The sequence below is a fragment of the Wickerhamomyces ciferrii genome, contig 00153 (genome assembly GCF_000313485.1).
Source record: "Wickerhamomyces ciferrii WGS project CAIF00000000 data, strain NRRL Y-1031 F-60-10, contig 00153, whole genome shotgun sequence".
Classification (NCBI taxonomy): Eukaryota; Fungi; Ascomycota; class Saccharomycetes; order Phaffomycetales; family Wickerhamomycetaceae; genus Hansenula; species Hansenula ciferrii.
Genome location: NW_011887587.1, coordinates 119,145 through 144,081, shown reverse-complemented (window position 1 = coordinate 144,081; position 24,937 = coordinate 119,145). Strand labels below are relative to the sequence as shown.

Below are 24,937 nucleotides of genomic sequence, written 5' to 3'. Positions count from 1 at the left end.
GTAGTACCTACAGCTTAAATTATCCTGATGTTTTAGACCCACATATTAGCACATAAAATCACCAAAACGGATAGATAACTGAGATGTTAAGCATATGATATTAAAAAGCTTTTGAACCTTCGAAGTTCGGACCCTATGTTTTATAGCTTGTGGATTTCAGTGAAGCTAGCTGATGTATACATATGATTTTAGTGCGTATGAAGGTATATTGAATTCAACTATCATGGTATGTGTTTCCGTCATTGTAAAATGAAACAATATTAGTTGTACGGTGTACCTAGGTAGTTCAGGAGTCAGTATATATCATCGCGACGACGAATTGTCTGATATTATGTATACTATTACGCTAATCTAAAGCTCTTAGCTGTTCATTACACAGGTGCTCAGGGCTCGGTGCTCACATATATATGTTTCCTTATCTGGAGGTCCTATTGAATATCAGACTCCAGAGACAGCTAACCATGATTAATCGATATGATTAATATAAAAATTGGATATACTACAAGCTGAATAATCACTTGTTGCTTAACTTCTCGTATATACAAGTTACAACGCCTGTTTACAACTTTCTTTATTTGACTACATACCTTATATTGAAAAGTGTCAACTGCTAGGTATGTAAATTTTTCTTTAGTCCCTTAATTTTTCAACGTTTATGCACTATCTATAATGAATACATGGCATCGTGTAATTTTGCGGCCTACATATATATATAGATATATAAATATATAAATAGTAGCAGGTTGTTATAAATTATAAGCTTTGTATAGTAATAAGTTTTATCGGCTGAATTTCTTTTGGGTATATACTAGTAGATCAGTATATCTGTTACAATTATGAAAAGATTCGACTCAGTAGTACAAGTATTATACTAAGTAGTAAAGTACGATCTGGTAGTTGAAAGCTCCAATTCGGCGATGTCTCTCGTACTGATAGTTGAATATAATGGTAAAAATCTTTCCACAGCCTATATTGCAGTTCATTTCAATATAACACGTACACGAACGTCTATAGTGTACGGCCAATTATCTTGGTTTTCGATCACTAATTAATCGACATTAATATAGTACTATAGCTGACTAGCTGACTGTACTAGCAATTGTACTTTGAGCTCATGAATATATTCCAGGATTCAATATGGAATCAATTATTATAATTCATATAAGTCTAATAATCAGATTGCACATATTGCCTATTAACCATAACTAATACACAACCAGCGGATCTACACTGATGGCTGGATGGCAGATATCTTCAGTTGTGTTCAATCGCATCTTATAAAATCAACAGTCTACCTCTGAGTCCTCATTGCTAGCGTCAGTGCCCCCTGCCTAGGAGATCTATAAACAATTAGATTATAGACAGCACGCCTCTCCGCGCACTAGGCAGCCGCGAGCCCATGAGCTAAAACATGGTCCCTTTGCGTGTACATACCTAGCTTCCAGACACCAGTCCGAGAGCCTCAAGCAATAGGCTAGACCTTAGAGTTTAGCGCTTATGTAACAAAGTTAAATTAGTCTACCGATCCTGTGTAGCCTAAAATGAGTTTAGTGGGAAATTTCCTGCTCCCTGTGCCCAATTAGCTGGTGACTCGTCATGAGTCCCCGAATGATCTTATTTTTTTTTCGCAACAATTCTTTGAAAATCTTCGAGTTTTTCCTGAAAGATCTTATTTTTCTTCCAGATTTGTCTTCCAGAAGCTTGCTGGGAGTTTATACTAGAACTACATTGGTAGTAGGTACGTAGGTACAATTAAAAGTCAACAATTTCATGGTGAGCATCTTCACCCAGTTTATATGGCTCTAACTTTAAGCCAACGAGTCAATTTGGTTCTACGTTATAGGCTATATATAGCCTCTTTATATTACGTACTTGAAGAGTTAAAAGTATTAGAAGTTGACAGGTACTACTAGGATCTTGATCACGGTGTTTGAATAGTCTAATTTAGTACATTAATTGTCATTCGATATCAAAGACATATCAAATTAAGTATAAATTATATTCATATCGAGGGCAGGAATTGATACATATGATCATTTTACTCATGAAAAATCACATATATTATCGTAGTATCGTCATATATAATTCATAATTATAGTCTCAAGTAATTTCAGGGGTTGTCCATTCATCAGTATTTATATAGCGCATTATATATATATAGTATTAGCCTGTATCAATTTAGGGTTAAACAGGACTCGTACAGTTCACTACTAGCTCTTGACAGAACTTCAAGCTGATGATAAATCTTGCACAGACTAGCAGATGATTTAGAATTGCTTCTTGCTTAAAGTGAGATGTATCGGCTCGAAGTTTCAGCAGGTGTTATGGTGTTATATGATTTATCACATAAAGTTAAGAGATTTACGGGTCTTTATAGAGACTTGAATTGTAATTTTTAGCGTACGTTATGCTTAATATAGTACCCAACTTCCAAGTTCCAACTATACTGTCTAATTTATTAACGTAGACGTGATACGATATAATTATCGGCCCTGATTTTTAAGGTAATATTTGAACACATGAATTGAAGTATATATGCATGGGCTCACCATGCGATGGAATTTCCACGTCAAATCAGGTCTTATATATAAAGTTTAAACACGTATATGATATATTATATTGGTATATATTAATCAATTCATGATCAACGTCCTGATGATAATATTGATTGAATTGATTGTTAATATTATAAACAGCGTTGACTGGATGTAGTCTTTAAGAAGTTAGACTATACGTACTTGTATTCATTCGTATATATATATATCATTAATATATAGTACGTCAACTTATATTAACCATAGTACACGCCAGGGCAATTAATATATATATTCGTATTTTAATTGTTTTGGTCGAAGTCGTGAATTTCAGCAGCTAATTTACAAATTATTAACGTACCCATTCAATCTAGAGCTCGGAAATGAATCACTTTTTCGCTGATTTGATTTGATTCAGTGAATCAGCTTGATTCATGAATCATCCAAGAATTCGCGGGTAATATAAAGTAGAGAATTTCCTATTTAGGATAATAAAATTGTTTTTCTTTTCGGCAGGATTAAAAGTTTTATCCAAAATTTTTAAATATGGCCAGATATTCACTTTTATTACAACATAAGAATTGATCAGAAATAAAGAATAGAAATAGCACAAGCTCCATAATTCGAACAATTGTAGCAAATATTCAACCATCAATAACCCCCTAGTATATTCGCGAAGATTCATGAATCAAAAGTCAGAGATTTGATTCATTGAATCAAGGTGATTCGTGAATCATTTTGAATCATTTTCGCGGAAAAGGTTCGCGAATTTGATTCATGTCCGAGCTCTAATTCAATCACACGTATATGAAAGAAGCTCGATTAGTGCAATTTCGTTTTTAAGATCACCAGCTCTTGATCGCAATTGATATAGTAGCATGTCTGCCGAATTATTGCAAATTCTAGTGTTATACTAGTTTGAAGTTCATGATCCACCGCGGCCATACATGTTGATTAATGGAATTGATATATAACATCATGTAATTATAATTCCTTTCGTATATATATAACATATAATCAATTGATCGATCAATATATAATAAAATACACATACTTGCTTAACTTACGTTATATACAGATTGAATTGATAGCTTAATCGAATATATGCTAAACGTTTTGACTCGTGTACTATAGACATGGGAGGGTCCAGATTCCAAAATATAGTTTGGTTTAACCTTCCGAGCTTTTCAAGACGTACCGAGCTCTAAACTAAAGTGCAAAACCATATTGTACATTGCACAATAGATCTTGAAGATTTGATCTCTGATAATTATTGATTCCTGATTATAATCCTGAATAGCCTATAACTAGTTATATAATTAGACTTGACTCTTGACTCTTATTCTCTAGACCATCAAGTCTTGCAAAACGTCACAACTTACAAATTATTGCGTACCATACTTCAACTAGTTCATACTTTTATGAAGATTGGCAATCAAAACGCTCTGCAACGCATCCCCTTACACTTATACATTGTTACACACTGCACATGGAGTAAACTTTAACAAGAATTTTCACGTTTTGCACAAGTTGCAAATCTTTTGCGTTTTCCTGTGTAAGCAAACTGCAAGGATATGTACTAGATGCAGCTGCTCACCAAGCCTGTCTATACCAATTAGAATAGGCAAATTGCACAGACCGAATTTGCACGATTTTGCACCAAAGAGAAAAACTTAGAATGGGTAGAGAAAAACAGTAAAAAGATGTTGTAATAATCTAAAACATTTATCAAGTTAAATATACAACATTTCCTTTCCAAATTTACACTTTTCGGTCAGTGGTTCATAATTTTTTTGCAAAAAAGTTTCGAGTTCTTGAAGACTCATTCAAACATAATTCAATATCATTGACAAAAGAGGTTTTCTAAACTCCCATCAATTCAATTCTACACAGTTAACAATTTACTGCAAATTAGTGACATCCTTTTGAGGGCCCATAAAAAGAAATTAAGCTGGAGACTTTATTTAATACTACCGGTGGCCTGCACTGCAAAAAATTAGTTCAACTCCAACTATCTCATAATTCAAAAACATCATTTTATGGATAGATAGATTTCCCTTTTATTTCAAAACATACAACAAGTTCATTTATTCATACACACAATCATCTTTCGATAATTCCATCCAATACTAGAAAGGAAATTGTGCCGTTCAAAGTACCTCTTCATATTTTTACATTACAAGTTCAAAGAGGCTTGCCGCATTTTCGTTTTATTCAAAAAATCTTGAAGGCTTTGAAAACTTCAAGTAAATTCAACAAAACTGCTTGAAGTCTAGATTTATTGCGTTCATTAAGGATTTAGTTCAAGCTCAAGTTCAAAGTAGTCATACTAGTTTTATTTTCCTATAAAAGAAAGTTGTTATATGATATATTGTTGGGTTTAGCAAGTTGTGATATTGTGGAAAGAAAGCAAGAAAATTGATTATTTACTTTAACTCAAAGATATAGAAAGAATTTAAAGCAACAATCAAATAAATTAATCCTCAAACTCTTCAATCAATCGTTTATTAATATTTAGCTTTCAATATTCGAAAAAACAACAGTTTTTTATTCATTCTTTTGGGGAAATATTGAGTTATTTCGAAGAAGGAAGTTTATCGATTGGTTAAAGATTATCAGTTGGTTGAATCAAAGATTATACAAGAGCTATTTGCTTCAAGAAGTATCGTGGTTCATTTCAATCACCCAGAAGTTTATCAATCTACATTATAACGTTGGCGGCAAGCAGCCGCCATTTAAAAACACATTTTCAAAGTTAAAACTTCAACAACTTTTCCATCAACAACAATGTCACAGAGAAACACGAGGAGTATAAATGACCAGGCTGGTAATGAAGGATATATAAGGCCTTCCTCTGATGAACAACAACAACAACAACAACAACCAAGTGGAAACGTAAATGGTACCTCATCTACATCAAGAATTCAACAGAATCAACAAAATCAACAAAATCAACAAAACCAACAACAGCAGCAGCCACCAAAGAGAACAGCTTTTGTACACAAGTTATATGCCATGCTGTCAGATCCAAATCTATCACATTTGATATGGTGGTCGAGAAAAGATGATGATGGTGTATTTGCTCTACATCCAGGCACTGAATTTGCTAATGCCCTGACTAATTATTTCAAACATGGTAATGTTTCAAGTTTTGTTAGACAACTGCATATGTATGGGTTTCATAAAGTGTTTGATGCTAGTAATGATGATAATGATAATGACCGTAAAGAACAACAACATAATAATAATAGTAATACTAATAATTCCAATGATGTCAACAATAATTCAAGCAATAATTCAAACAGCAATAATAGTAATAATAGTAATAATAGTCAGAACAGTGATGATCTTATTTGGGAATTTAGACATTCAACTGGCAACTTCAAAAAAGGTGATGAAGCAAGTTTAGCTTATATCAAGAGAAGATCGTCAAATAAATTAATACCTGAAGATGATTTAAAAAATAATAGATTAACTGATACAAATGTTTTTTATCCACAATATTATTATGCTGTTCCTTCAGAATTTGTTTACAATCAACCTCATCCACCTCAACAACCTCACCCTGATCAATATTATGTTGTACAAGGTTCAGCAGGTCCTGAATATCATCAACAAAGATCACAATCACCAACATCAGGTTATCAAATCGGTTATCAACCAATACCTAGAAGCTCTCAATTTTATGGTCAACAACTTATACAACAACGTCAACCTTCATCTCCATATCAACATACACAAGTTCAAATGAATCCACAACAACAAGAGCAACAGCAGCAGCAACAACAACAGCAACAACAGCAACAACATCATCAACAACAACAAGCACATTCACAAGTACAACCATCACACCCACATCCACACCCACATCCACACCCACATCCACAGTCACATCCACATCCACAGTATTCACAACAACAGCCTTTACAACAGCCTTTAGCTCAGCATCACCAAGTTCAATCATCTCGTCAATCAAGTATATCAGATAGAGCTTTAGACTCATCACCAGCTTTGGGTCAACAATTACAACCAGGATTTGGAGATATTGCTGATCATTCTCATGTACAAAGAGTCACAACTGATTTGATGGATCAACAAAGACAAATTTCTTTCAAATCCGAGTACTTGAATAAAGAATTAAAATCTACTTCATCGGATGTTTTAAGATTTTCTGAAAGTATACCACAACTAGCTCCTGCATTCCAACAAAATGGTCATAGATATAATGATGGATTGACAAACCTTAGACAAAGTTTCAATTTGAGAGCTGATTTTTATAGACCTTCACCATTATCTGCTGAAATGGATCCACATCATCCTGTTGGTAATACACAACCTGGTAGTCCATTACCACCACCTCATCCATCTGCAATTCCACAACATTTACAAAATTCTCAACATCAAGCACAATCAGCAAGAAATCAATCTATTCATTTCTGGGAAAATTCAGGTCAAAGACAACCATCAATATTTGTTGATCCGCTTAATGCATCACCTACTGCTTCCACTTCATCAAGTTCCTTGACTTCACCATCAAGCTCGAGAGTTCCATCAACTTCAGGTCTTGCAGTACCACCAGCTCCAAATCATGTTTATCAATTGTCACCCTCTGCAAAAGGTTCAAACAGTGTACCCCATATTCATTTCCAAGCAAATAAAGCAAATACAAGAAGAAATGAATCATTACCTTCAAACATTTCAGCTCCAACTTCAACTATTGCTGCTTCACCTCAAGCTCAATTAAGACAATTACCTCCAAGATCTATACCCTCTGCTGATCGTGGGTCAATTCCAAATATTGCACATTTGACATCTCAATTACGTCCCTCTATCGTGGATGCTCATAAACATACAATCATGAATCCAAGTGGTACTCAAAATACAAGTGTTTCATCAAATTCAACTTATAATACTATTTATTCTGCAAGCTCATCCATATCATCATTATCATCATCCAGAACATCATATGGAAGTATTCCACCGGTGTTTACTGATACTGTGTCATCACCACCATCACAACCTCACCCAAAACATGCTCATCAACATCATAATCATCATCAAGGTTCAATATCAAACCCATCTTCAACAAATCCACCACAACATGTTCCATATAATAATCATTTATTAAATCATATCAATAAACAATCAATTTCAACAAGAAGCTCTGGTACAACTTCAAGATTCAAAGAAATTGCTGAGGAAAATCAAAATCAAAAATCTAAATTATCAGTTTCTTCTTTATTAACTGATGCCTCAAGTGATGAAGATAAAGAATCTTCAAAAAGAAGTAATGATGATGAGATTGAAGATGGTAAAGACATCAAGAGAGCCAGGTCAGTTACTGATTATACAAGTTGATTTATTCATATCAGGAGTTTTAAAAGTTTCATAAAGAGTGATTTAAATGTAAATAATCATATCATATCATATATATATATACATATATTAGTATCATTTGCCATATATTTGTGTTTTCATGACTATTATAATAATTTTAAGAATGTATTGAGTTTGTGTTTTTATTTCTATTAAGTTCATCATTAGTTTGTTTTCATTATTTTTTTTACCACCAAAGTCATACTAATATTTTCATTAATGATCAATCACTTTCATTATAAACACAACCAGTTCCAGCTGCTTTTTTTGTTAACTATACATTTCTGTTCATACTATTTGTTTTTCTGGGTCATGTGTTTTCATTTACGTCTATCGTCATAATAAATTAATTAATATTTCTATATATAATGTATGCTCTATAAAATTGTAGTCATTGAGCTTACAAGTAGTATAAGCTTTTCAGTGATCGATTATGACATGTCAAATAAGTTCTAAATGATCAATTGACTAACAAATTACAGGAAATTTGTATCATACGATCTGAGAGCTTAGTTGATATTAATGCTAAATATAGCTAGTGTATTCATTATAATGAATACCAGACTTGTTTATAAGCAGATGTTTAATTAGCGATCAAGTTAATCGTATCATGTATATGTGCAATTAGATTAAGCTTTTTCCTTAACTAACTTCTAGCCTTCAACATTCCAATGATGTTTTTAACTTTGTACTTTGTATACTGCATAACACTAGAGTTAGAAAATGTAGCAATATTATATATTGGGAAATTGCAATTGGTAATCAGAACTGCAATATGTTATAATTATGGTATTTTGTACAGTGGTTATGACAGATCGCAAGAATTCGTTAACGTCCTTATTTGTTTCAGACAAGGTATATAAAACGGTGAAGGACAAATTATGTCGAAAACATAAAACCGTTCGTATAAAATTTTAGTACCTTGGTATACCAATTAAAACATAGATCATGATACTTTATAAGATCAAGTAATAAATGGTCTAGATTCATATTGTAGTAATGATTTTCATGTACCTTGGTCTCTGTCGATATATCATATAACGGCTTTTCATGATTCAACGGACCACCACTATTGTCCGTTATTTATATGCTTGACAATGCTGTTGATCTATTTCTTCGATGAAACATATTTATGTATCACGAACAGTTAATATAGTAGCTTTAATAGTACTCCAACTGGATCGTAAATATTAAAGTTACCAAGTATTACATATTCGGCCTAAACTTTAATTGAGTTCGGCTCATTTATATTTAGTATCTTCACTTGATTCAACATTTTATGCAACTGGATTTATATATGTTTTCATAGGTGAAGTTATACCAGTGAAGTTTTGAATTACCGTACCTAGATCTAGTGAAGTTTACTACTAAAATTTATATTATAAACCGATGCACATTAAGATGAGTATATCTGGAGGGCATTAAAGTTCATTCAGCCATGGCTCATATGTCCATTAACTAGATTTAAACTATCTTAATACCCGTATGTACCTCTGTTAGCGAGTCAATTAATATAACCGTTTATACATCAAAGTGGTCTTATATACATATACATAACGGCTTCACCAATCAAGTTTTGATCTGAAGTATTCCGTAACTTAAGGGGGTTTAGAAGATTTAAGGTTGTCTTTCCTGTATAAAGTGCTAACAACAAAGCTGAACTACTTGGTTACTCATTCTAATTAGCCGTATAAACTATACCTATATAGTATAAACTCAAGCAATTAACGGCCAACGGTTAACCTAAAGCAGAAAGCGCTTTGATACATATTGGGTGATCAGCAATACTAGCTATTCTTTTAATTGTTTTCAACATTCTTTGACAGGATATGTTTAGCATTCTATAGAGCTCAAAGCGTAATTAATTACATGTTAAATGAAACAAAACATGTAGGACTCAATTTCTTTACTTCACCTCAGACATTAGATTATACTATAAACTTTTGAGAGATGATGAATTCGTAAAATTTCAAAAACATAAATTAATAGTGCACTCAACGGGATTCGAATGGGGGATCAAGACTTTAGCCGAGTGTCAAACTTATAGTGTCGGTGAATCAACTTCACACTAACCGTCAAGATTAATTCAAGTTACTCAACCTGATATGAAGCTAACAGGAGTTAAATGAGTAGTATTTACGAGGTCTGAAAGTTCGTCCTAATATCATACGATTTCAACGTCATGGACCATGGTTGCTCAAGGGCCAAAGCCCGATTTAGTGTATGGCTAGATGGCTAGGCATTAAGATCAAACGTTTAACGTATTTTTATTTGATATATAGTATACTTGTTTAATTCCATTGGAATTATAGCTTATAATGAAATATTCTGAAACCTTCTCTGGTACTGGTTCAAAGTTCAAGTATAAACAATATCTACTTAACATTACTTACGTCTAGCTGCACTTGTCTAAGACGAGCTTAACTTTAATGATTAAACTTTGAAGCTTCAAGGTATAATATTGGGCACATCTAGAGCTCTAAAGTCCATCGTAGATCGTGTATTAGATCCAGTACTTACCAATATATTTGGCTTCAGTCTTTAAGTGATCAAATACTTATCGACATTATACGTACACCGTAGTCTAATAATATATAATTGCAATATGCTACTATATAAACTGATACAGTACATACCACATCGTACCCACTTTGAAATTAACCTTAATTGACATATTTCTATTGCGTATATGAATGACAGGTCACAAGATCAGCAGACTTATATAACCATCGCTAATATAGTCTAACTTAATAATCATGACTCTTAATAGTATAGAACTACAAATATGGCTTTCTTTCCTCTGCTGTACTCGTTCACAACTAGCTCATATAGTCGACAGTGATATAAATCTAATAAAATAATTATTATAAGCCATAATTAGTTCACCATTAATGGATCTTTGTTTTATGTATTATATATGAGATCACTCAAATACTTACAATAAGAACATAGAAGTTAGATCAGTATAGTTGAAAGCTGAACTGGTGAAAATTTGAACAAGTACCATATGATAAATTCATATTGTTGTATTGGTGGCCATGATCGTAGAAAATGTCGTCTACATCCATTTTGACGTGTTCGTAAAGTGTAAATTATGTTGTGCTTGATGTACTCTATCAGTAACAAGTTTCCACCCATGATCAAACGTCGGTTTAGAAACAAGATCACTAGCCACTAGTGCATCTAAAATTTAAATATGAAATCATGAGCTTATACTTTTACAGTGTGCAATATGACTAATATATATAACGTGTAAAACTAGCTGTCATATTGTTGATATGTGTTGATAAGTTGATATACAATTCTATTAGATACATATCGTCATTTCTCTGCATAGATGTACCGAAACCACGAAAGTGTTATACATTAAAGGCCTTCAGATGTATACCATGATCGAATATGAAGAATGGTACTATATTTTATTGTAATCAATCTATGTGTACTTGCTTATGCCTTGGTATATTCATGTTTAAAGCTCTGGTGGTTGTGTAGCTGGTATTGTCATACTTAATATTCACAAGGACCCTGAATAAAATATAGGTGCAAGTTTAATATATTTATAGACTTTTTGATTAATATCATTATCCGCAAGTCTAAACAATTCTAAGTCTTGAGTCTCATTTTAAGATACCCGTTAGAACTTAATTTGGTAATGAGATTAACTTAATACGTCATATTTCCAGCGGAGAAGACCATATAATTCAACTCAAGCGTAGATTTTTTTTTCCGCGTTTTCGCGTCGACGTTCGTATATATATAAAAGAGGTATAACGCTTTACTTCATTAAGAATTACGAAGTTAATCAACGGCAAGGTATGGAGTTATTAATTGACTTTATAGCCTTGTTTTTAATCCTGATGACGTTGTTTCGATCACGGCAATGGATCTACTAAAAGTGTTTTCATACCATGGATTTACTAGGTATACTAGGTAATAGGTATACTAGGTATACTATAAGGTACGTCCAAAATTTAAATCAATCATTAATCTGACCAACGATCCAACGATCATGTTGTTTGAGCAATCCACCTGCATATAATCTGTTTAATGATCAAAGAGATTTAAGGCCAATATAGGCTAATTTGATCATATAACCAAATTAAAGTCATGGAGAATCGGAATACAGCTTCCTATCTTCCTATGTATATACTATATATATTCCTTATAAAGCCTTCCGTTAAAGTCGTCATGATTATTCACTTGCAGACTGCAGTACCAGCTTCGTTATAGAGTTTAGCTTGAATATATGCGCTTATGTACCAGGCTCCAGCTAACAATTATATGTTATCGAATTACCCTTTATATAATTAGTCCCAGTGTCCCAGTATATTAATTAGTTTAGTACAAGCTGGTTGAAGCCTGAAGCTGGTACGTATATGTTATAAGTCTCTGTAGGATCTGATTTTTGAGTTATAGTTTTCAACAGTATTTCTCAACAGTAATCACGCATAGATCAACAATGCTCGTTTCATTTGAAATTTATATGACAGGCATTTTTTGCAAAAAATTTATTACCTTTGCAAGAAAAGTGTATACCCAAAAATCTAAATAGTAAATGTACTTACTAATTTAGGAATTTGCGTAATTAAGGAAACTTCCAGAAAATGCTTCTAAAGTTTTTTTTCCCGTAATTATACAGAAATTTGCATAAAAGGTATAACGATTAGGAAAGTTATATACACTTGCACTGCACATGAAAACAGATCTATATCTTAACCTATCAACTTTCAACAACGACGTCTTTGCCTTTAATTAAGGTTATCCGAGTAAGATAGGATAACTGTAATCTTATTTAAATCTTAGATGTAAGGTACCGCCTTGGTAGTCAAACCTTATAACGCAATTGATATCGCAATTGTACATACTATGGATAAGATTTAGGTCGATTAAGTTCAGAGTTTGGTTATACGGTATACATGTGATATCGACCATGTTTACCATGTATCCAGACTAAATTAACGTATATACAAATTTTTAATATGGAAGCTTTGTAGACAGCGCTTGATATCTGTAATCAATTTGAAAGATCGATGCGTATGAGTTGTTAGAAGCTGAAGTCTCGGCTTAGATTCGAAGGATAACTCAACGTGGATAAGCTGCCCATAAGTTTCATAATATATGTACTCTTACAAACTTATTACTAGATTAAATGGTATTTTTGAAGCACATGGATACCTATGTATATTTGATCTAAGTAAACATTATATAATTGATAGAACCATAGAACTGTATGTTATAAAGGATCAAAAAAACAATGTCAAGCCACCTTAGATGCATAATAATTTGATCAAAACTCAACCAAAAATTGTCATATGGTCAGCACCACTAAGCTTTATAGGCAATGAACAATTCACATCACAAAACTTGTATACATTCTCAGCTTTATTTAGTCAAAAACATTCTAAATTGAGGCAATGAATCCAATTAATTTATTTTGAAATTAAAAATGTCACAACAAATCAAGATCTATATCAACCAAAATATTTTTCAAGAGACCCTGTGTACTCAATAGTCTTGAATAATATAAAGAGTATAAAAGTTCATTTTGTAAAAACTTGTTGATCAACGTTAACTTAATATAAGAAAAGAATCTTTTATTTTCTCTTTTTAATTTTAGAATCAATTAATAAATTGAATTTTTTCTTTGGTGCAGCTTTTTGAATCATATCATCATCACTATCACTATCATCATTATTGTTTGAATTACTTGATTTTTTATTTAGACTAGTTGGAACTTGTCTTATTTGTTGATTATGTTTTGATCTATTTGAATTCTTCATTTTATTTCTTAAGGCATTCAAAGCTTTTGAATCATTTTGAATATTAACTTTATTCATATTTAATAATTTTGATTTAGAATTTAATTGTTTCTTTTTGTTTAATGATGATACTGATTTCCCAGTTTTAATATATTCACCAATTGTATTTATATCATCTGATGATTTATCAGAGGTTAAAGAAGATAAAGATAAACCAGATCCACCACTTATAATTGGTAAATTGAAAAAATCATTATTAGATGAAGATGAAGATGATGATATTGTTGAATTTGATGTGTTTAACCAATTAGCAACATGATTTTGAGTTGAGCTGACAGCTAGTTGAAACCTTGCTTGTAACTCTTGCTTCTGTTTAATTTCCTTAGCATGTGACATTTCCTTATAAACCAATGGTGGTGAAATTGTTGAATACTAAATAAATTACAAGTATATTAAATTTTTTCGTATATACCTCATCTTATAATTCGCGAATTTATTGAAAAGTCATGTGACCTGAAAGTCATGTGACTTTTTATGCGTCCTTTACCAACTGATTTTTAAAAATTGAATTTGTTGTGGCGAAAATGAAAAATGTAATGATTCGCGAAATCTTAATCTTAATTTGAATCTGGAAGTCGATCTAGTCTTTTAACGCTTTGAAGGAAGTTAACTAATTGACCAGAGATTAATCAAGAGATGATTAGCAATAGAATCGGATGTCTCTATTTGGAATATCATGGTCTTTTGATCCCAATAGCAACACTCCCTCTATATATACCAATTAAATACCATACAGTTGAGTATTAATTACGTGTCCGGATTACCCTCAGCCAGATTCCTCCCACCTGTTTAAACCGTATACTCCCACAATTCCCACTTGTTATCGATTCTAATCACAATTTGATTCATTCCACCCACCCACGAGTATCTGTTTAACACCCCAATGAAGCACCCCCATACAAAACAAATATTTAAAGGGTGTTCTTTCTGTCTAGCCTTGTCTATCTCTGCTTAGCCGTTCAATCATCTAGGCTCACGTCTCTTTGCTTTGGCAAGAGAGCTCTTTGACTGGATTCAACAGGATTTGACAGGGGAAACAATCGAAAACCTTTCAAATAGGATTCCGACACCCGATTTCTCACGGCTTTACCAATTACAATAACAGTTTATCGGATACGATTAGGCTGGGGATTTTACAATTAGACAGAGATCCAGAGACACAGATCAATCGTAGGCAGAATTATTGATTGGATGGAGCTTCAAAAACATAAACAAGAAGTGTAATAGTCTCCTTACAAACCAATTGAACCTTTATTTGTAGGACTTTACCAGGAAGATCAGATACGATAAGCAAGATTAACAGGAATAATGGGAGGTGATGGCAAATGGGAAATGGGATCCGGGGAGATCGCTTAGGTTGGTACTTCATTTCGATCCCGATTCCCAGCCTAGATAAGAACTTCCTAGACGGAGGCCTCTCTCTGCGTGCTTGTACCGCTTCTGTTGAAGTTTTTTTTAGGGGGGTAAAAGTTTGGAAATCAGGATCTCTGAATTAAATTGAAATAAAAATAAAAACACCAAATTTCTTCCATTTTCATAACCTTTTGTTATTTGACACGTACAAAAGATCAATTTATATTCATCAAATATGATGTTCAAACAAGTCAACCGTTCTTTATTGAACGCTACCAAAGTAAGTGAATCCAATTCCCAATGAATTGTCCAAATTTTTAGCTTTTGTTCAGCTTTAATTGATTATAGGTACAAAAAAATTGAAATCATCTGATGATGTCGTGGATTTTGGACGAATATAGGCAACATGAACAAAACAACAAAGCGCTTCATGAAAAAGAACATGAATTGTCAATTTGGTGAAGTGATGATTGGAATATCAATTGAATTGAAGTTATCAGCTTTTTTTAGTGTATTCTGTTGTAACCTTTATTGATTCAAAGATTTGGCTAATTTGGACAATTTGGACACCTTTTTTTTGGGAAATTATCAAGCAATCAAATACTAACAATAACAGTCTGCTGTTCAATCACAAAAGAGAAACTTATCTATCCATGAATACCGTTCCGCTGCTTTATTAAGATCTTACGGTGTTGGTGTTCCAAATGGTGATGCTGCTACCACTCCAGAAGGTGCTTATGAAATTGCTAAAAAATTAAACACTGAAGATTTAGTTATTAAAGCTCAAGCTTTAACTGGTGGTCGTGGTAAAGGTCATTTTGATACTGGTTTCCAAGGTGGTGTTAAATTAGTTGATTCTCCAGAAAAAATTAGAGATTTAGCTAAAGAATTTTTACACAATAAAATTATTACTAAACAAACTGGACCAGCTGGTAAAGAAGTTACTGCTGTCTATGTTGTTGAAAGAGCTTTCGATAGAACTGAAGCTTATTTAGCTATCTTATTAGACAGAGCCACTCAAAAACCAATGATTGTTGCTTCTGCTCAAGGTGGTATGGATATCGAAGGTGTTGCTGCTAAAGATCCATCAGCTATTAAAACTTTCCCAGTTGATTTAGAAGCTGGTGTTACTGATGCTCAAGCTAAAGAAATTGCTTCAGTTTTAGGTTTCACTAAACATGCTCAAGAAGAAGCTGCTTCAACTGTTCAAAAATTATACAAAATTTTCAAAGAACGTGATTCAACTCAAATTGAAATCAATCCATTATCAGAAACTATTGATCATAAAGTTTTAGCTATGGATGCTAAATTTGGTTTCGATGATAATGCTTCTTATCGTCAAGAAGAAGTTTTCTCATGGAGAGATTTAACTCAAGAAGATCCAGATGAAGTTATTGCTGCTAAATCAAACTTAAACTTCATTAAATTAGATGGTAACATTGGTTGTTTAGTTAATGGTGCTGGTTTAGCCATGGCTACTATGGATGTTATTAAATTATATGGTGGTGATCCAGCTAATTTCTTAGATTGTGGTGGTGGTGCTACCCCGGAAACTATTGAAAATGCTTTCAAATTAATTTTATCTGATAAAAAAGTTTCAGGTATTTTCGTTAACATTTTCGGTGGTATTGTTAGATGTGATTATGTTGCTGAAGGTTTAATTGCTGCTACCAAAAACTTGGGTGTTGAAGTTCCAATTGTTGTTAGATTACAAGGTACTAATTATGAAAAAGCTTCAGAATTAATTGCTGAATCTGGTTTAAAGATTTACGCTGTTAATGAATTAGATGAAGCTGCTGAAAAAGTTGTCAAATTATCTGATATTGTTACTCAAGCTAGAGATATTGGTGCTAAAGTTAACTTTGAATTAGCTGCTTAAACAAACTCCCACCAAATTAATTTATAATTTGATATGACAAACAAATAATGATTAGATATTCCACTTAACCAAATAAATAAGACTTGTTTTCTTTTTTGAGCAAGAAATAGTTATACTAGTTAACTTTTAGAAATAGATTATTAACGAAATTTTTAAAAAAAGTCAGTTGTAGTTGAATTCTTTTGTATATTTATTTGACTTCTTGTTGCGATTACCGAATCCCACCATACATAAAAAAATCTTTTATACCGATCTATAAAAAGTTATAGACAATTTGTCACATAGTTAGATTAATATCAAGTGATCTTAAGACATGCTTCCCAGATTGATTGGCAAAAGAGGTTTCTGCTCTACTTTTCCCAAGTACAATGTATTCACTCCAAAGGATAACGTACCAGGACTTGAAGCAAATGAAGAATGGTTAAATAATTTAAATAATTCAACAGATGATGATATAAATAATTCATCAACTTTAGAAAATCCAATGGTACGACGTTTAACTAAAAATTTTGATCCAAGTCATAATTTGAAAAACAATGATACAAAATTTCATAATGAAGGACTTGATGAAAAAGGATTTTTCAATGTTAAAATTCCAATGAATACTTATTTAACAAGATCATCACCTTTTAGTCATTTATCATCAAAACAAAGACCAAAAGCTGAAAATCAAGAGTTTTCAGATTTAAGAGTTATTAAATTGAAAACTGGGAAAGGTGGAGATGGTGGTAATTCATTTTTAAGAGATGCTAATAGAACTAAAGGTCCTCCAGACGGTGGTGATGGTGGTAATGGTGGTTCAATCTATGTTCGTGCAGTTGAAGGTTTAACAACTTTAGGTAAATTAAGACAAAGTTATATTGCTGGTGATGGTGGCCAAGGTAAAAAAAATCAATTAGATGGGTCTACAGGTAGAGATATTGTTTTAAATGTTCCAGTAGGAACTATAATTAGATGGATTCCTGATCCAAGTTTTTTCAAACAGGCTCAATTAGAAGGTAATGAAAATGTTGAAGTGGAAGTTAAATGTACAGGATCTGATGGTCGTCCTGGTGAACATAATGAATTTGATAAACCAAAATTTATTCAATTATATAGAAATAGTTGGAATCGTGGTGAAGGTTGGATTTTTAAAGATAATGATAAAGATGAAGAATATCATAGAAGTAAAGATTACTTTAGGAAATTAAATAGAAGTGTTATTAAATATGATTCATATATTATTAAAAAAGAATTAAATAGTGATCAATTCCCTATACATGGTATTGATTTACATCAACCTTCAGCTGTTCCATTAATGTTATTGAAAGGTGGTCAAGGTGGTCTTGGTAATATGCATTTCCTTACTCAAGAAATTAGAAATCCAAGATTTAGTAAAGCGGGTAGAAGTGCAATTGAAGGATATTTTATATTTGAAATGAAATTAATTGCTGATATGGCATTAATTGGACTACCAAATGCTGGAAAATCAACCTTATTAAGAGCAATTTCTAAAGCAACACCAAGAGTTGGTCATTGGGAATTCACTACGTTACAACCAACCGTGGGGACTATTTCATTAGGGATTGATAAACCATCATTCACAGTGGCAGATATTCCAGGTATAATTAAAGGTGCAAGATTTGATAAAGGTATGGGTTTAGATTTCTTACGTCATGCTGAAAGATCAAATGGTCTTGTCTTTGTGATTAGCTTAGAACATGAAGATCCAATAGCTTCATTAAATACATTATTAAATGAATTAGAAGATAGAATTTATAATAAGAAAATATTGATTATTGCAACAAAAGCTGATTTAGAAGATTCATTACCAAGATTTAAGAAATTAAAACAATATGTTGAAAATTATGGTTGGAAAATCGTACCTTGTTGTGCTAAGGATCATCAGAACATCAAACAAGTGGTGCTCATGATGGGTGAATGTGCTGGTAAACTATGAGCCCTTTTCCTTTTTAAATAAACCATTGCAAATAGAAAATTGCATATAAATTGGAATAAAAATTAACTAGTATATAAGCCAAAAAGAAAACCGTTGTAGAATGAATTCGCGAACCATATAAATCTTGCAGAATTTTTTTTTTCTAAGCTCATCTCTTAAGTACTTATCTTAGAAATAATCATAAAAACTCCAAGATTCAAGTAAAAAAATGTCTGATTTCAAGAGTATAGGTGTCTCCAGATGGCTCTCCGAGTCCTTGAACGCTATGAGGATCTATACCCCAACAGCTATTCAAAAAGCTTGTATTCCAAAGATTTTAGCAGGTGAGTATTAATGAATGGAATATATGAATATGATTAAAGACAACTGATACTAACATGACTCAAAGGCCATGATTGTATTGGTGGTGCTAAAACAGGTTCTGGTAAAACTATTGCATTCGGCGCACCAATGTTGACCAAATGGTCAGAAGATCCAATGGGTATTTTCGGTTTAGTTTTGACACCAACAAGAGAATTAGCTTTACAAATTGCTGAACAATTTGCAGCTTTAGGTGCAGCTATGAATATTAGAATTGCTGTTATTGTTGGTGGTGAAAGTATGGTGGAACAAGCTATTAAACTTCAAGGAAAACCACATTTTGTTATTGCAACTCCTGGTAGATTAGCTGATCATATTTTAAATAGTGGTGAAGATACTATAGAAGGATTGAAAAGAGTTCGTTATTTAGTTCTTGATGAAGCTGATAGATTGTTAAGTAATAGTTTTGGAAGTGATCTACAAAGATGTTTCAGTATATTACCATCTGCTGATAAAAGACAAACATTATTATTCACAGCTACTGTTACAGATGCAGTACGAGCATTGAAAGATAGACCAACTCCAACAAATAAACCAAAATTATTTATTCATGAAGTTGATAGTGTGGATAAAGTTGCCATTCCATCTCAATTAGAAACTTATTTCATGCTTGTTCCATCTTATGTTAAAGAATCTTATTTATATAGTATTTTATCTCATGAAGATAATGAAAAAAAAACTGCAATGGTTTTCGTTAATAGAACTCATACAGCTGAAGTTGTTAGAAGAACTTTACGTAACTTGGAAATTAGAGTTGCTTCATTACATTCAGAGTTACCACAACAAGAAAGAACAAATTCATTACATAGATTTAGAGCAAATGCTGCTAGAGTACTTATAGCTACAGATGTTGCATCTCGTGGGTTAGATATTCCAGATGTTGAATTAGTTATTAATTATGATATACCCGCAGATCCAGATGATTTTGTTCATAGAGTTGGTCGTACAGCTCGTGCTGGTAGAAAAGGTCAAACTATAAGTTTAGTTTCTGAAAAAGATGTTTCAAGAATTCAAGCAATTGAAGAAAGAATTAATAAAAAATTAGATAAATATGAAAAAATCACAGATAATAAAGTTATTAAAAAATCTTTACAATCTGTTTCAATTGCTAAAAGAGAAGCTGAAGCTGAAATGAGTAAAGAAGAATTTGGTGAAAGAAAAAGAACTATCAAACGTAAATCACAAAAAGATGATTCTTCAAATTATAAAATTAAAAAACCAAAGAATAAATCAAGGAAATAGAGATCTACATAATAAAAATTATACCATAATGTTAATTATAATTATTTTAATGTACAAATATTAATATATGACTTGAACCTTAAGCATGACGACCTTTCTTTTGTTTTTCAATATGTTGTTTTGTAATTCTTTGTTGATCACGTAAAGATCTTTTAGCTTTACCTTGAACACCACTTTTATGAATCATCATGACGAAATTCTTCTTTCTAGATTTTTCACGATTAGTTGTTGAATGTGGAGCATCACGTTTACCTCTCTTAGAACCGAATTTTTCTCTATCATCTTTACCTTCTCTTGCTGCAGCGATTCTTTCTTCACGTAATTGTTTATATTTAACAGGACCAATTAATGATGATGAATCAACTTCATCTTCATTTCTTAATCTTGTCTTATTACCCATAATTTTTTCAACACCAGCTTGCATTCTTAATTCTTCAATTTTGGCGAAATCTGCAGGAGTTAAAATTCTTGTTGATGCTAATTCTTTGAAAGCAGCATCTGGATCTAATTGAGCAATATTCTGTATAGTTGCTTCTTTATCTTCTTCAGTTGGTTCTTCTTTATTTTCTTCATCATCAGATAAGTCTAAATCAGAATCAGATTCATCATCTTCTTGTTCTTTACCTTTCTTTTTATCTTCATCTTCATCATCACTAATATCATATTCTTTATCAGAATCCATTGTAACCCAATCACCTTCAATATCTTCATCATCAACTTCTTCATCATCAACTTCCCAGTTAGCTTCATCATCTTCACCTTCATTAGCACCAAGACCTTGTTCTTGTCTCCATTTGGCTAATAATTCAATACCTGGAATACCTTGGACTGCATTATCAACACCAAATTGAGGTAATCCTCTTTTTTCACCAGATTGTAATTCCATTGAAGCAGTTTTACCACGATCTTTACGTTTTAACATTTCAGGTGCAACTTCTCTATATAATGAGATTAAAGATTTTGCTGCGATATTAACAGGTTTTGATTTTGAACCTTTATATTCAGTTAAATCTTGTAATAAAGTTTCATCAATTGCTAATGGAGCTCTTGATAAAATTTCTCTAATTGTATTAATACCAGCAGCTGCAACTTCTGGAGCAACACCATCTGAAACGAATTCATCTGCGATTTTTCTAACAACGACTGAAATTGATTCAGGTGGAACTAAATCATGAGATGCTTGAGCAGAAGCAGCCATGATTTGTGTAACATCTCTTTGCTTTGGGGTTAAATATTTTAAGAAGAATGAATAGATACCCAAGACTGTTAATTTATGTGTACCAATTAATCTTGATAATAAATTCATAAGGGCAATTTTTTGTTCAAGATCAAATTTATTTGAATTTTTACCTTGTAAATGAGTTGAAAATAAATTATCTGCAAAACCTTGAGGATCTCTTAAAAGATGAATAGCACTAAAATTTAAATATGTAGCAGAATGTTTAGCATTATTTTTCTTCTTGAATGATTTAACAGCAGTTTCTAATTTTTTACCACGTTTACTTGTCTTCTTATTAATTTGCATTTTATGTCTTAATGCACCCATATCAAATCCATCTTCATCTTCACTATCATCTTCCATAGCTTCATCTCTTTCCTTATCAGCACCCAAGAAGAATTTAACACCAGAATATGCAACTTTTGAATCTGGATGTAAAGTAGCTTGTGTCATAATTTCTACAGTACGAGAATCATCCCAAATACCTCTTCTCCAAAGTTCTCTTGTTAGTTTTGTAGCCCAAATCCCCTGAGGACCTCTTTCTTCTAATAAATTAAATAATAAAGCCTGGGTAGAACGATTTAATTTTTGATTTTTTGATCCAGTATTTACATTTTTCAATAGTGTAATTAAAGTAGTATAAACTTGATGACGTAAAGCTTTAGCATTATGACCAGCTGAATTTGAAGCAGCACCACTATAAGCAATCAATAGAGGGAAAATAGTTTGAATTAAAGATTCAGCAGTAATAACATCTTTATTTCTAAGCATAACAAGACATTGAATAATTTTTTCTCTTAAATCTGGAGTTAAATCTCTATGATTATTTAAAATTAAAGATTTTAATTCATTAGGGAAATTTGCAGTTTCTTTTGGGAAGCAACTTGATACCGCACTAACAAAACCAATTAATTCAGCAAATTCACTAGCATCATGGGAAGTTTGACTTGCAATAAAGATATCTCTTAAAGATTCATAATGTGCATATTGTTGTAAAAATTCTTCACGATATGATTCAGGATCACGACGAACCAAATTTTGTAATAAGATGATATTTGTTGGTAATATAGCTGCTCCTCTTTTCTTAACCATTTTGAAACTAGTAGAACTAAAGAAGTATAAAGAATATAAAGGTATTTGAATAAAACTTCTTATCAAATGTTTAGTACTTACTTGATTTGAATTTTTTTTTGTATGGTGCATAAAATCCGGGCAACCTCATCGCATTACGTAATCAGTATAATATAAAGAAATTCAAACTAACGGTAATAAATACAACTACACTTACTTAATTTTTAATACTTTAAAACCATTTTATATCTATAAATCAAATTTAAACACCATATCTTGTTACTCCATGTATACCCAAAAGTTCCCATTCTTTGTTTGTTCCTTTATTCTTACTCAAACAAATTATTTAAAGCCATATAATTAATTTTCTTTGAAGCTTTTTTAGTTAATACACTTCTTGCAGCTGCAGAAACTGAATTACCTTCACCAATTTTATTTATAGCATTTTGAACATTATCATCATTAAGAGGATCATCTTCATTTTTAGTATTTGGTTTTTTACGTTTTTTTGGTTGTTGATGCCCCGAGATTTCATCAGCTTCAGCTTTTAATCTTTTTTGTTCTTGTTCTAATAAATATTCTTCATTTAATCCAACCCATACACGTTCTTTTAATTTTGATTCTTCTTCTGTTAAAAGGAAATTATCTAATTCTTCATCATCTATATCATCAAAATTATCTTCATCTGATTTAATTTGTGATAAAATATCAAAACTTGTTGGTAATTTATTTAAATTTTTTGGTCGATTTTCATCATTAATTAATGGATCTTCTGGATCTTCAGTTTCTTCTCTAACAAAAAATCCATTTTGTTTTGGTCTTGGTGTTCCATGTGGTGAAGCACCTGGTGTTCCTGCAGGTGTAACAACTTGAGGTGTCCCTGGTCGACTTGGTGTTGATGATAAATTATTTGAACTTTTCAATCTTGCAATATCTTTCCTTTGTCTTTCTTTAACTCTTTCTAATTGATCCAAAATTTCTTTAGAATTTAAATCTACAGATCCAAATAATTTACTTATTAAAGCACCACCTAATTGATCATTTTTAATATCTTCTTCATTTGGTTCATTACCATTTGAATATTTTTTCATTATTAATTCAGATTTTTTTAAATTTTTCTTAAAAGATGGAGGTTGTGATGGTGTATAATTCTCTTGTTCTCTAAATTCTTTAATTGTCAAGGAACCTGCATGAGTTTCTTTAAATTCATTTAATCTTCTTTGTAAAGTATCTTCACCAACATGAGCAACTGCAACAATTTCACCATGAGTTCTTCTATGATTATTCATTCTTGCAGCTAATAGCAAACAAGCACCTGCTACACCTGCGGGTCTTCTACCTTCATGAATCCAATCTTCAGACATTCTTTGAGCTAATTTTACAGCATCTTTAACAATTTTAACACGATCATCACCAAAATCTAATTTTTCTGCAAAATGTTGAATGAATAATGAAGGATCAGCTAAAGGTAATTTTGTTATATGTAAAGCTTTAACCATTTTAAGGAAAGTTGCACCAACTGAATAAACAGAAATTTGTAAACGAGCAGAAAAATCAATCAACATATGATGGGTTTTCTCTTTACGACATGAAATATAAAGACATGCAGCAATAACATTTTGAGATTTTCTACCTTTAACAAAATTATTTGATAAGGCAAGACTAAACCATTGATAAGCAGCATCAGAAACATATTCAGGAATTTTCAAAGCTGTGGCAACAGCTCTAATTTTTCTTTTAGCACTTGCTAACGTCTTGGTTCTACTATCCATAGAATTCCCTCTTGGACCACCTGCAAAAGCAGCATGAGCTTGGTCAGCACCAACAAAAGCCCCCTGGACCGTAGCAGCACCCGTGGAGGATTCACCAAATGTAACTTCAGAAACAATTGGATTTTCTTCAAAAACTCTACCACAATTTTGACATGCTAAATCAGATGAAGCACTATGAATATCACGAGTGAAATCTGTACAACCACAAGATTTACATTTTTTGACTTGGGGTGCCATGATTGATACAAAAGATTATTCAAGCACAAAACAATATAATATAATATAATAACTGATAACACCTTCTGGCTGAAATAATTTGATCCCACTGCTTTTCAAATTGTTTGTTTACTGTTTTTATGTTTTTTGAGTGTTT

The 24,937-nt window shown here is 32.1% G+C and overlaps 7 protein-coding genes across 7 annotated transcripts; 4 read left to right on the top strand and 3 right to left on the bottom strand.

Annotated features, from left to right (window-relative positions):
* Positions 1-5,321: 5,321 nt before the first annotated feature.
* MGA1 (Mga1p) lies at positions 5,322-7,892 on the top strand (the record flags this gene model as incomplete). The annotated part of the gene is made up of 1 exon (XM_011275109.1): positions 5,322-7,892. The coding sequence occupies one exon, from the start codon at positions 5,322-5,324 to the stop codon at positions 7,890-7,892; it is 2,571 nt and encodes an 856-aa protein (XP_011273411.1).
* Positions 7,893-13,504: 5,612 nt separating this feature from the next.
* On the bottom strand, positions 13,505-14,065 carry NOP19 (Nop19p; the record flags this gene model as incomplete). The annotated part of the gene is made up of 1 exon (XM_011275108.1): positions 13,505-14,065. The coding sequence occupies one exon, from the start codon at positions 14,063-14,065 to the stop codon at positions 13,505-13,507; it is 561 nt and encodes a 186-aa protein (XP_011273410.1).
* A 1,423-nt stretch (positions 14,066-15,488) lies between these two features.
* LSC2 (succinate--CoA ligase (GDP-forming) subunit beta) lies at positions 15,489-16,961 on the top strand (the record flags this gene model as incomplete). The annotated part of the gene is made up of 2 exons (XM_011275107.1): positions 15,489-15,593; positions 15,699-16,961. The coding sequence occupies 2 exons, from the start codon at positions 15,489-15,491 to the stop codon at positions 16,959-16,961; spliced, it is 1,368 nt and encodes a 455-aa protein (XP_011273409.1).
* A 313-nt stretch (positions 16,962-17,274) lies between these two features.
* MTG2 (putative GTPase MTG2) lies at positions 17,275-18,900 on the top strand (the record flags this gene model as incomplete). Its single annotated transcript, XM_011275106.1, has 1 exon — positions 17,275-18,900. The coding sequence occupies one exon, from the start codon at positions 17,275-17,277 to the stop codon at positions 18,898-18,900; it is 1,626 nt and encodes a 541-aa protein (XP_011273408.1).
* A 208-nt stretch (positions 18,901-19,108) lies between these two features.
* On the top strand, positions 19,109-20,502 carry DBP8 (ATP-dependent RNA helicase DBP8; the record flags this gene model as incomplete). Its single annotated transcript, XM_011275105.1, has 2 exons — positions 19,109-19,202; positions 19,289-20,502. 2 exons carry the CDS (start codon positions 19,109-19,111, stop codon positions 20,500-20,502), a joined length of 1,308 nt encoding a protein of 435 aa, XP_011273407.1.
* Positions 20,503-20,581: 79 nt separating this feature from the next.
* SDA1 (Sda1p) lies at positions 20,582-22,813 on the bottom strand (the record flags this gene model as incomplete). The annotated part of the gene is made up of 1 exon (XM_011275104.1): positions 20,582-22,813. The coding sequence occupies one exon, from the start codon at positions 22,811-22,813 to the stop codon at positions 20,582-20,584; it is 2,232 nt and encodes a 743-aa protein (XP_011273406.1).
* A 308-nt stretch (positions 22,814-23,121) lies between these two features.
* Positions 23,122-24,801, bottom strand: BRF1 (transcription factor TFIIIB subunit BRF1; the record flags this gene model as incomplete). Its single annotated transcript, XM_011275103.1, has 1 exon — positions 23,122-24,801. The coding sequence occupies one exon, from the start codon at positions 24,799-24,801 to the stop codon at positions 23,122-23,124; it is 1,680 nt and encodes a 559-aa protein (XP_011273405.1).
* Positions 24,802-24,937: the final 136 nt, after the last annotated feature.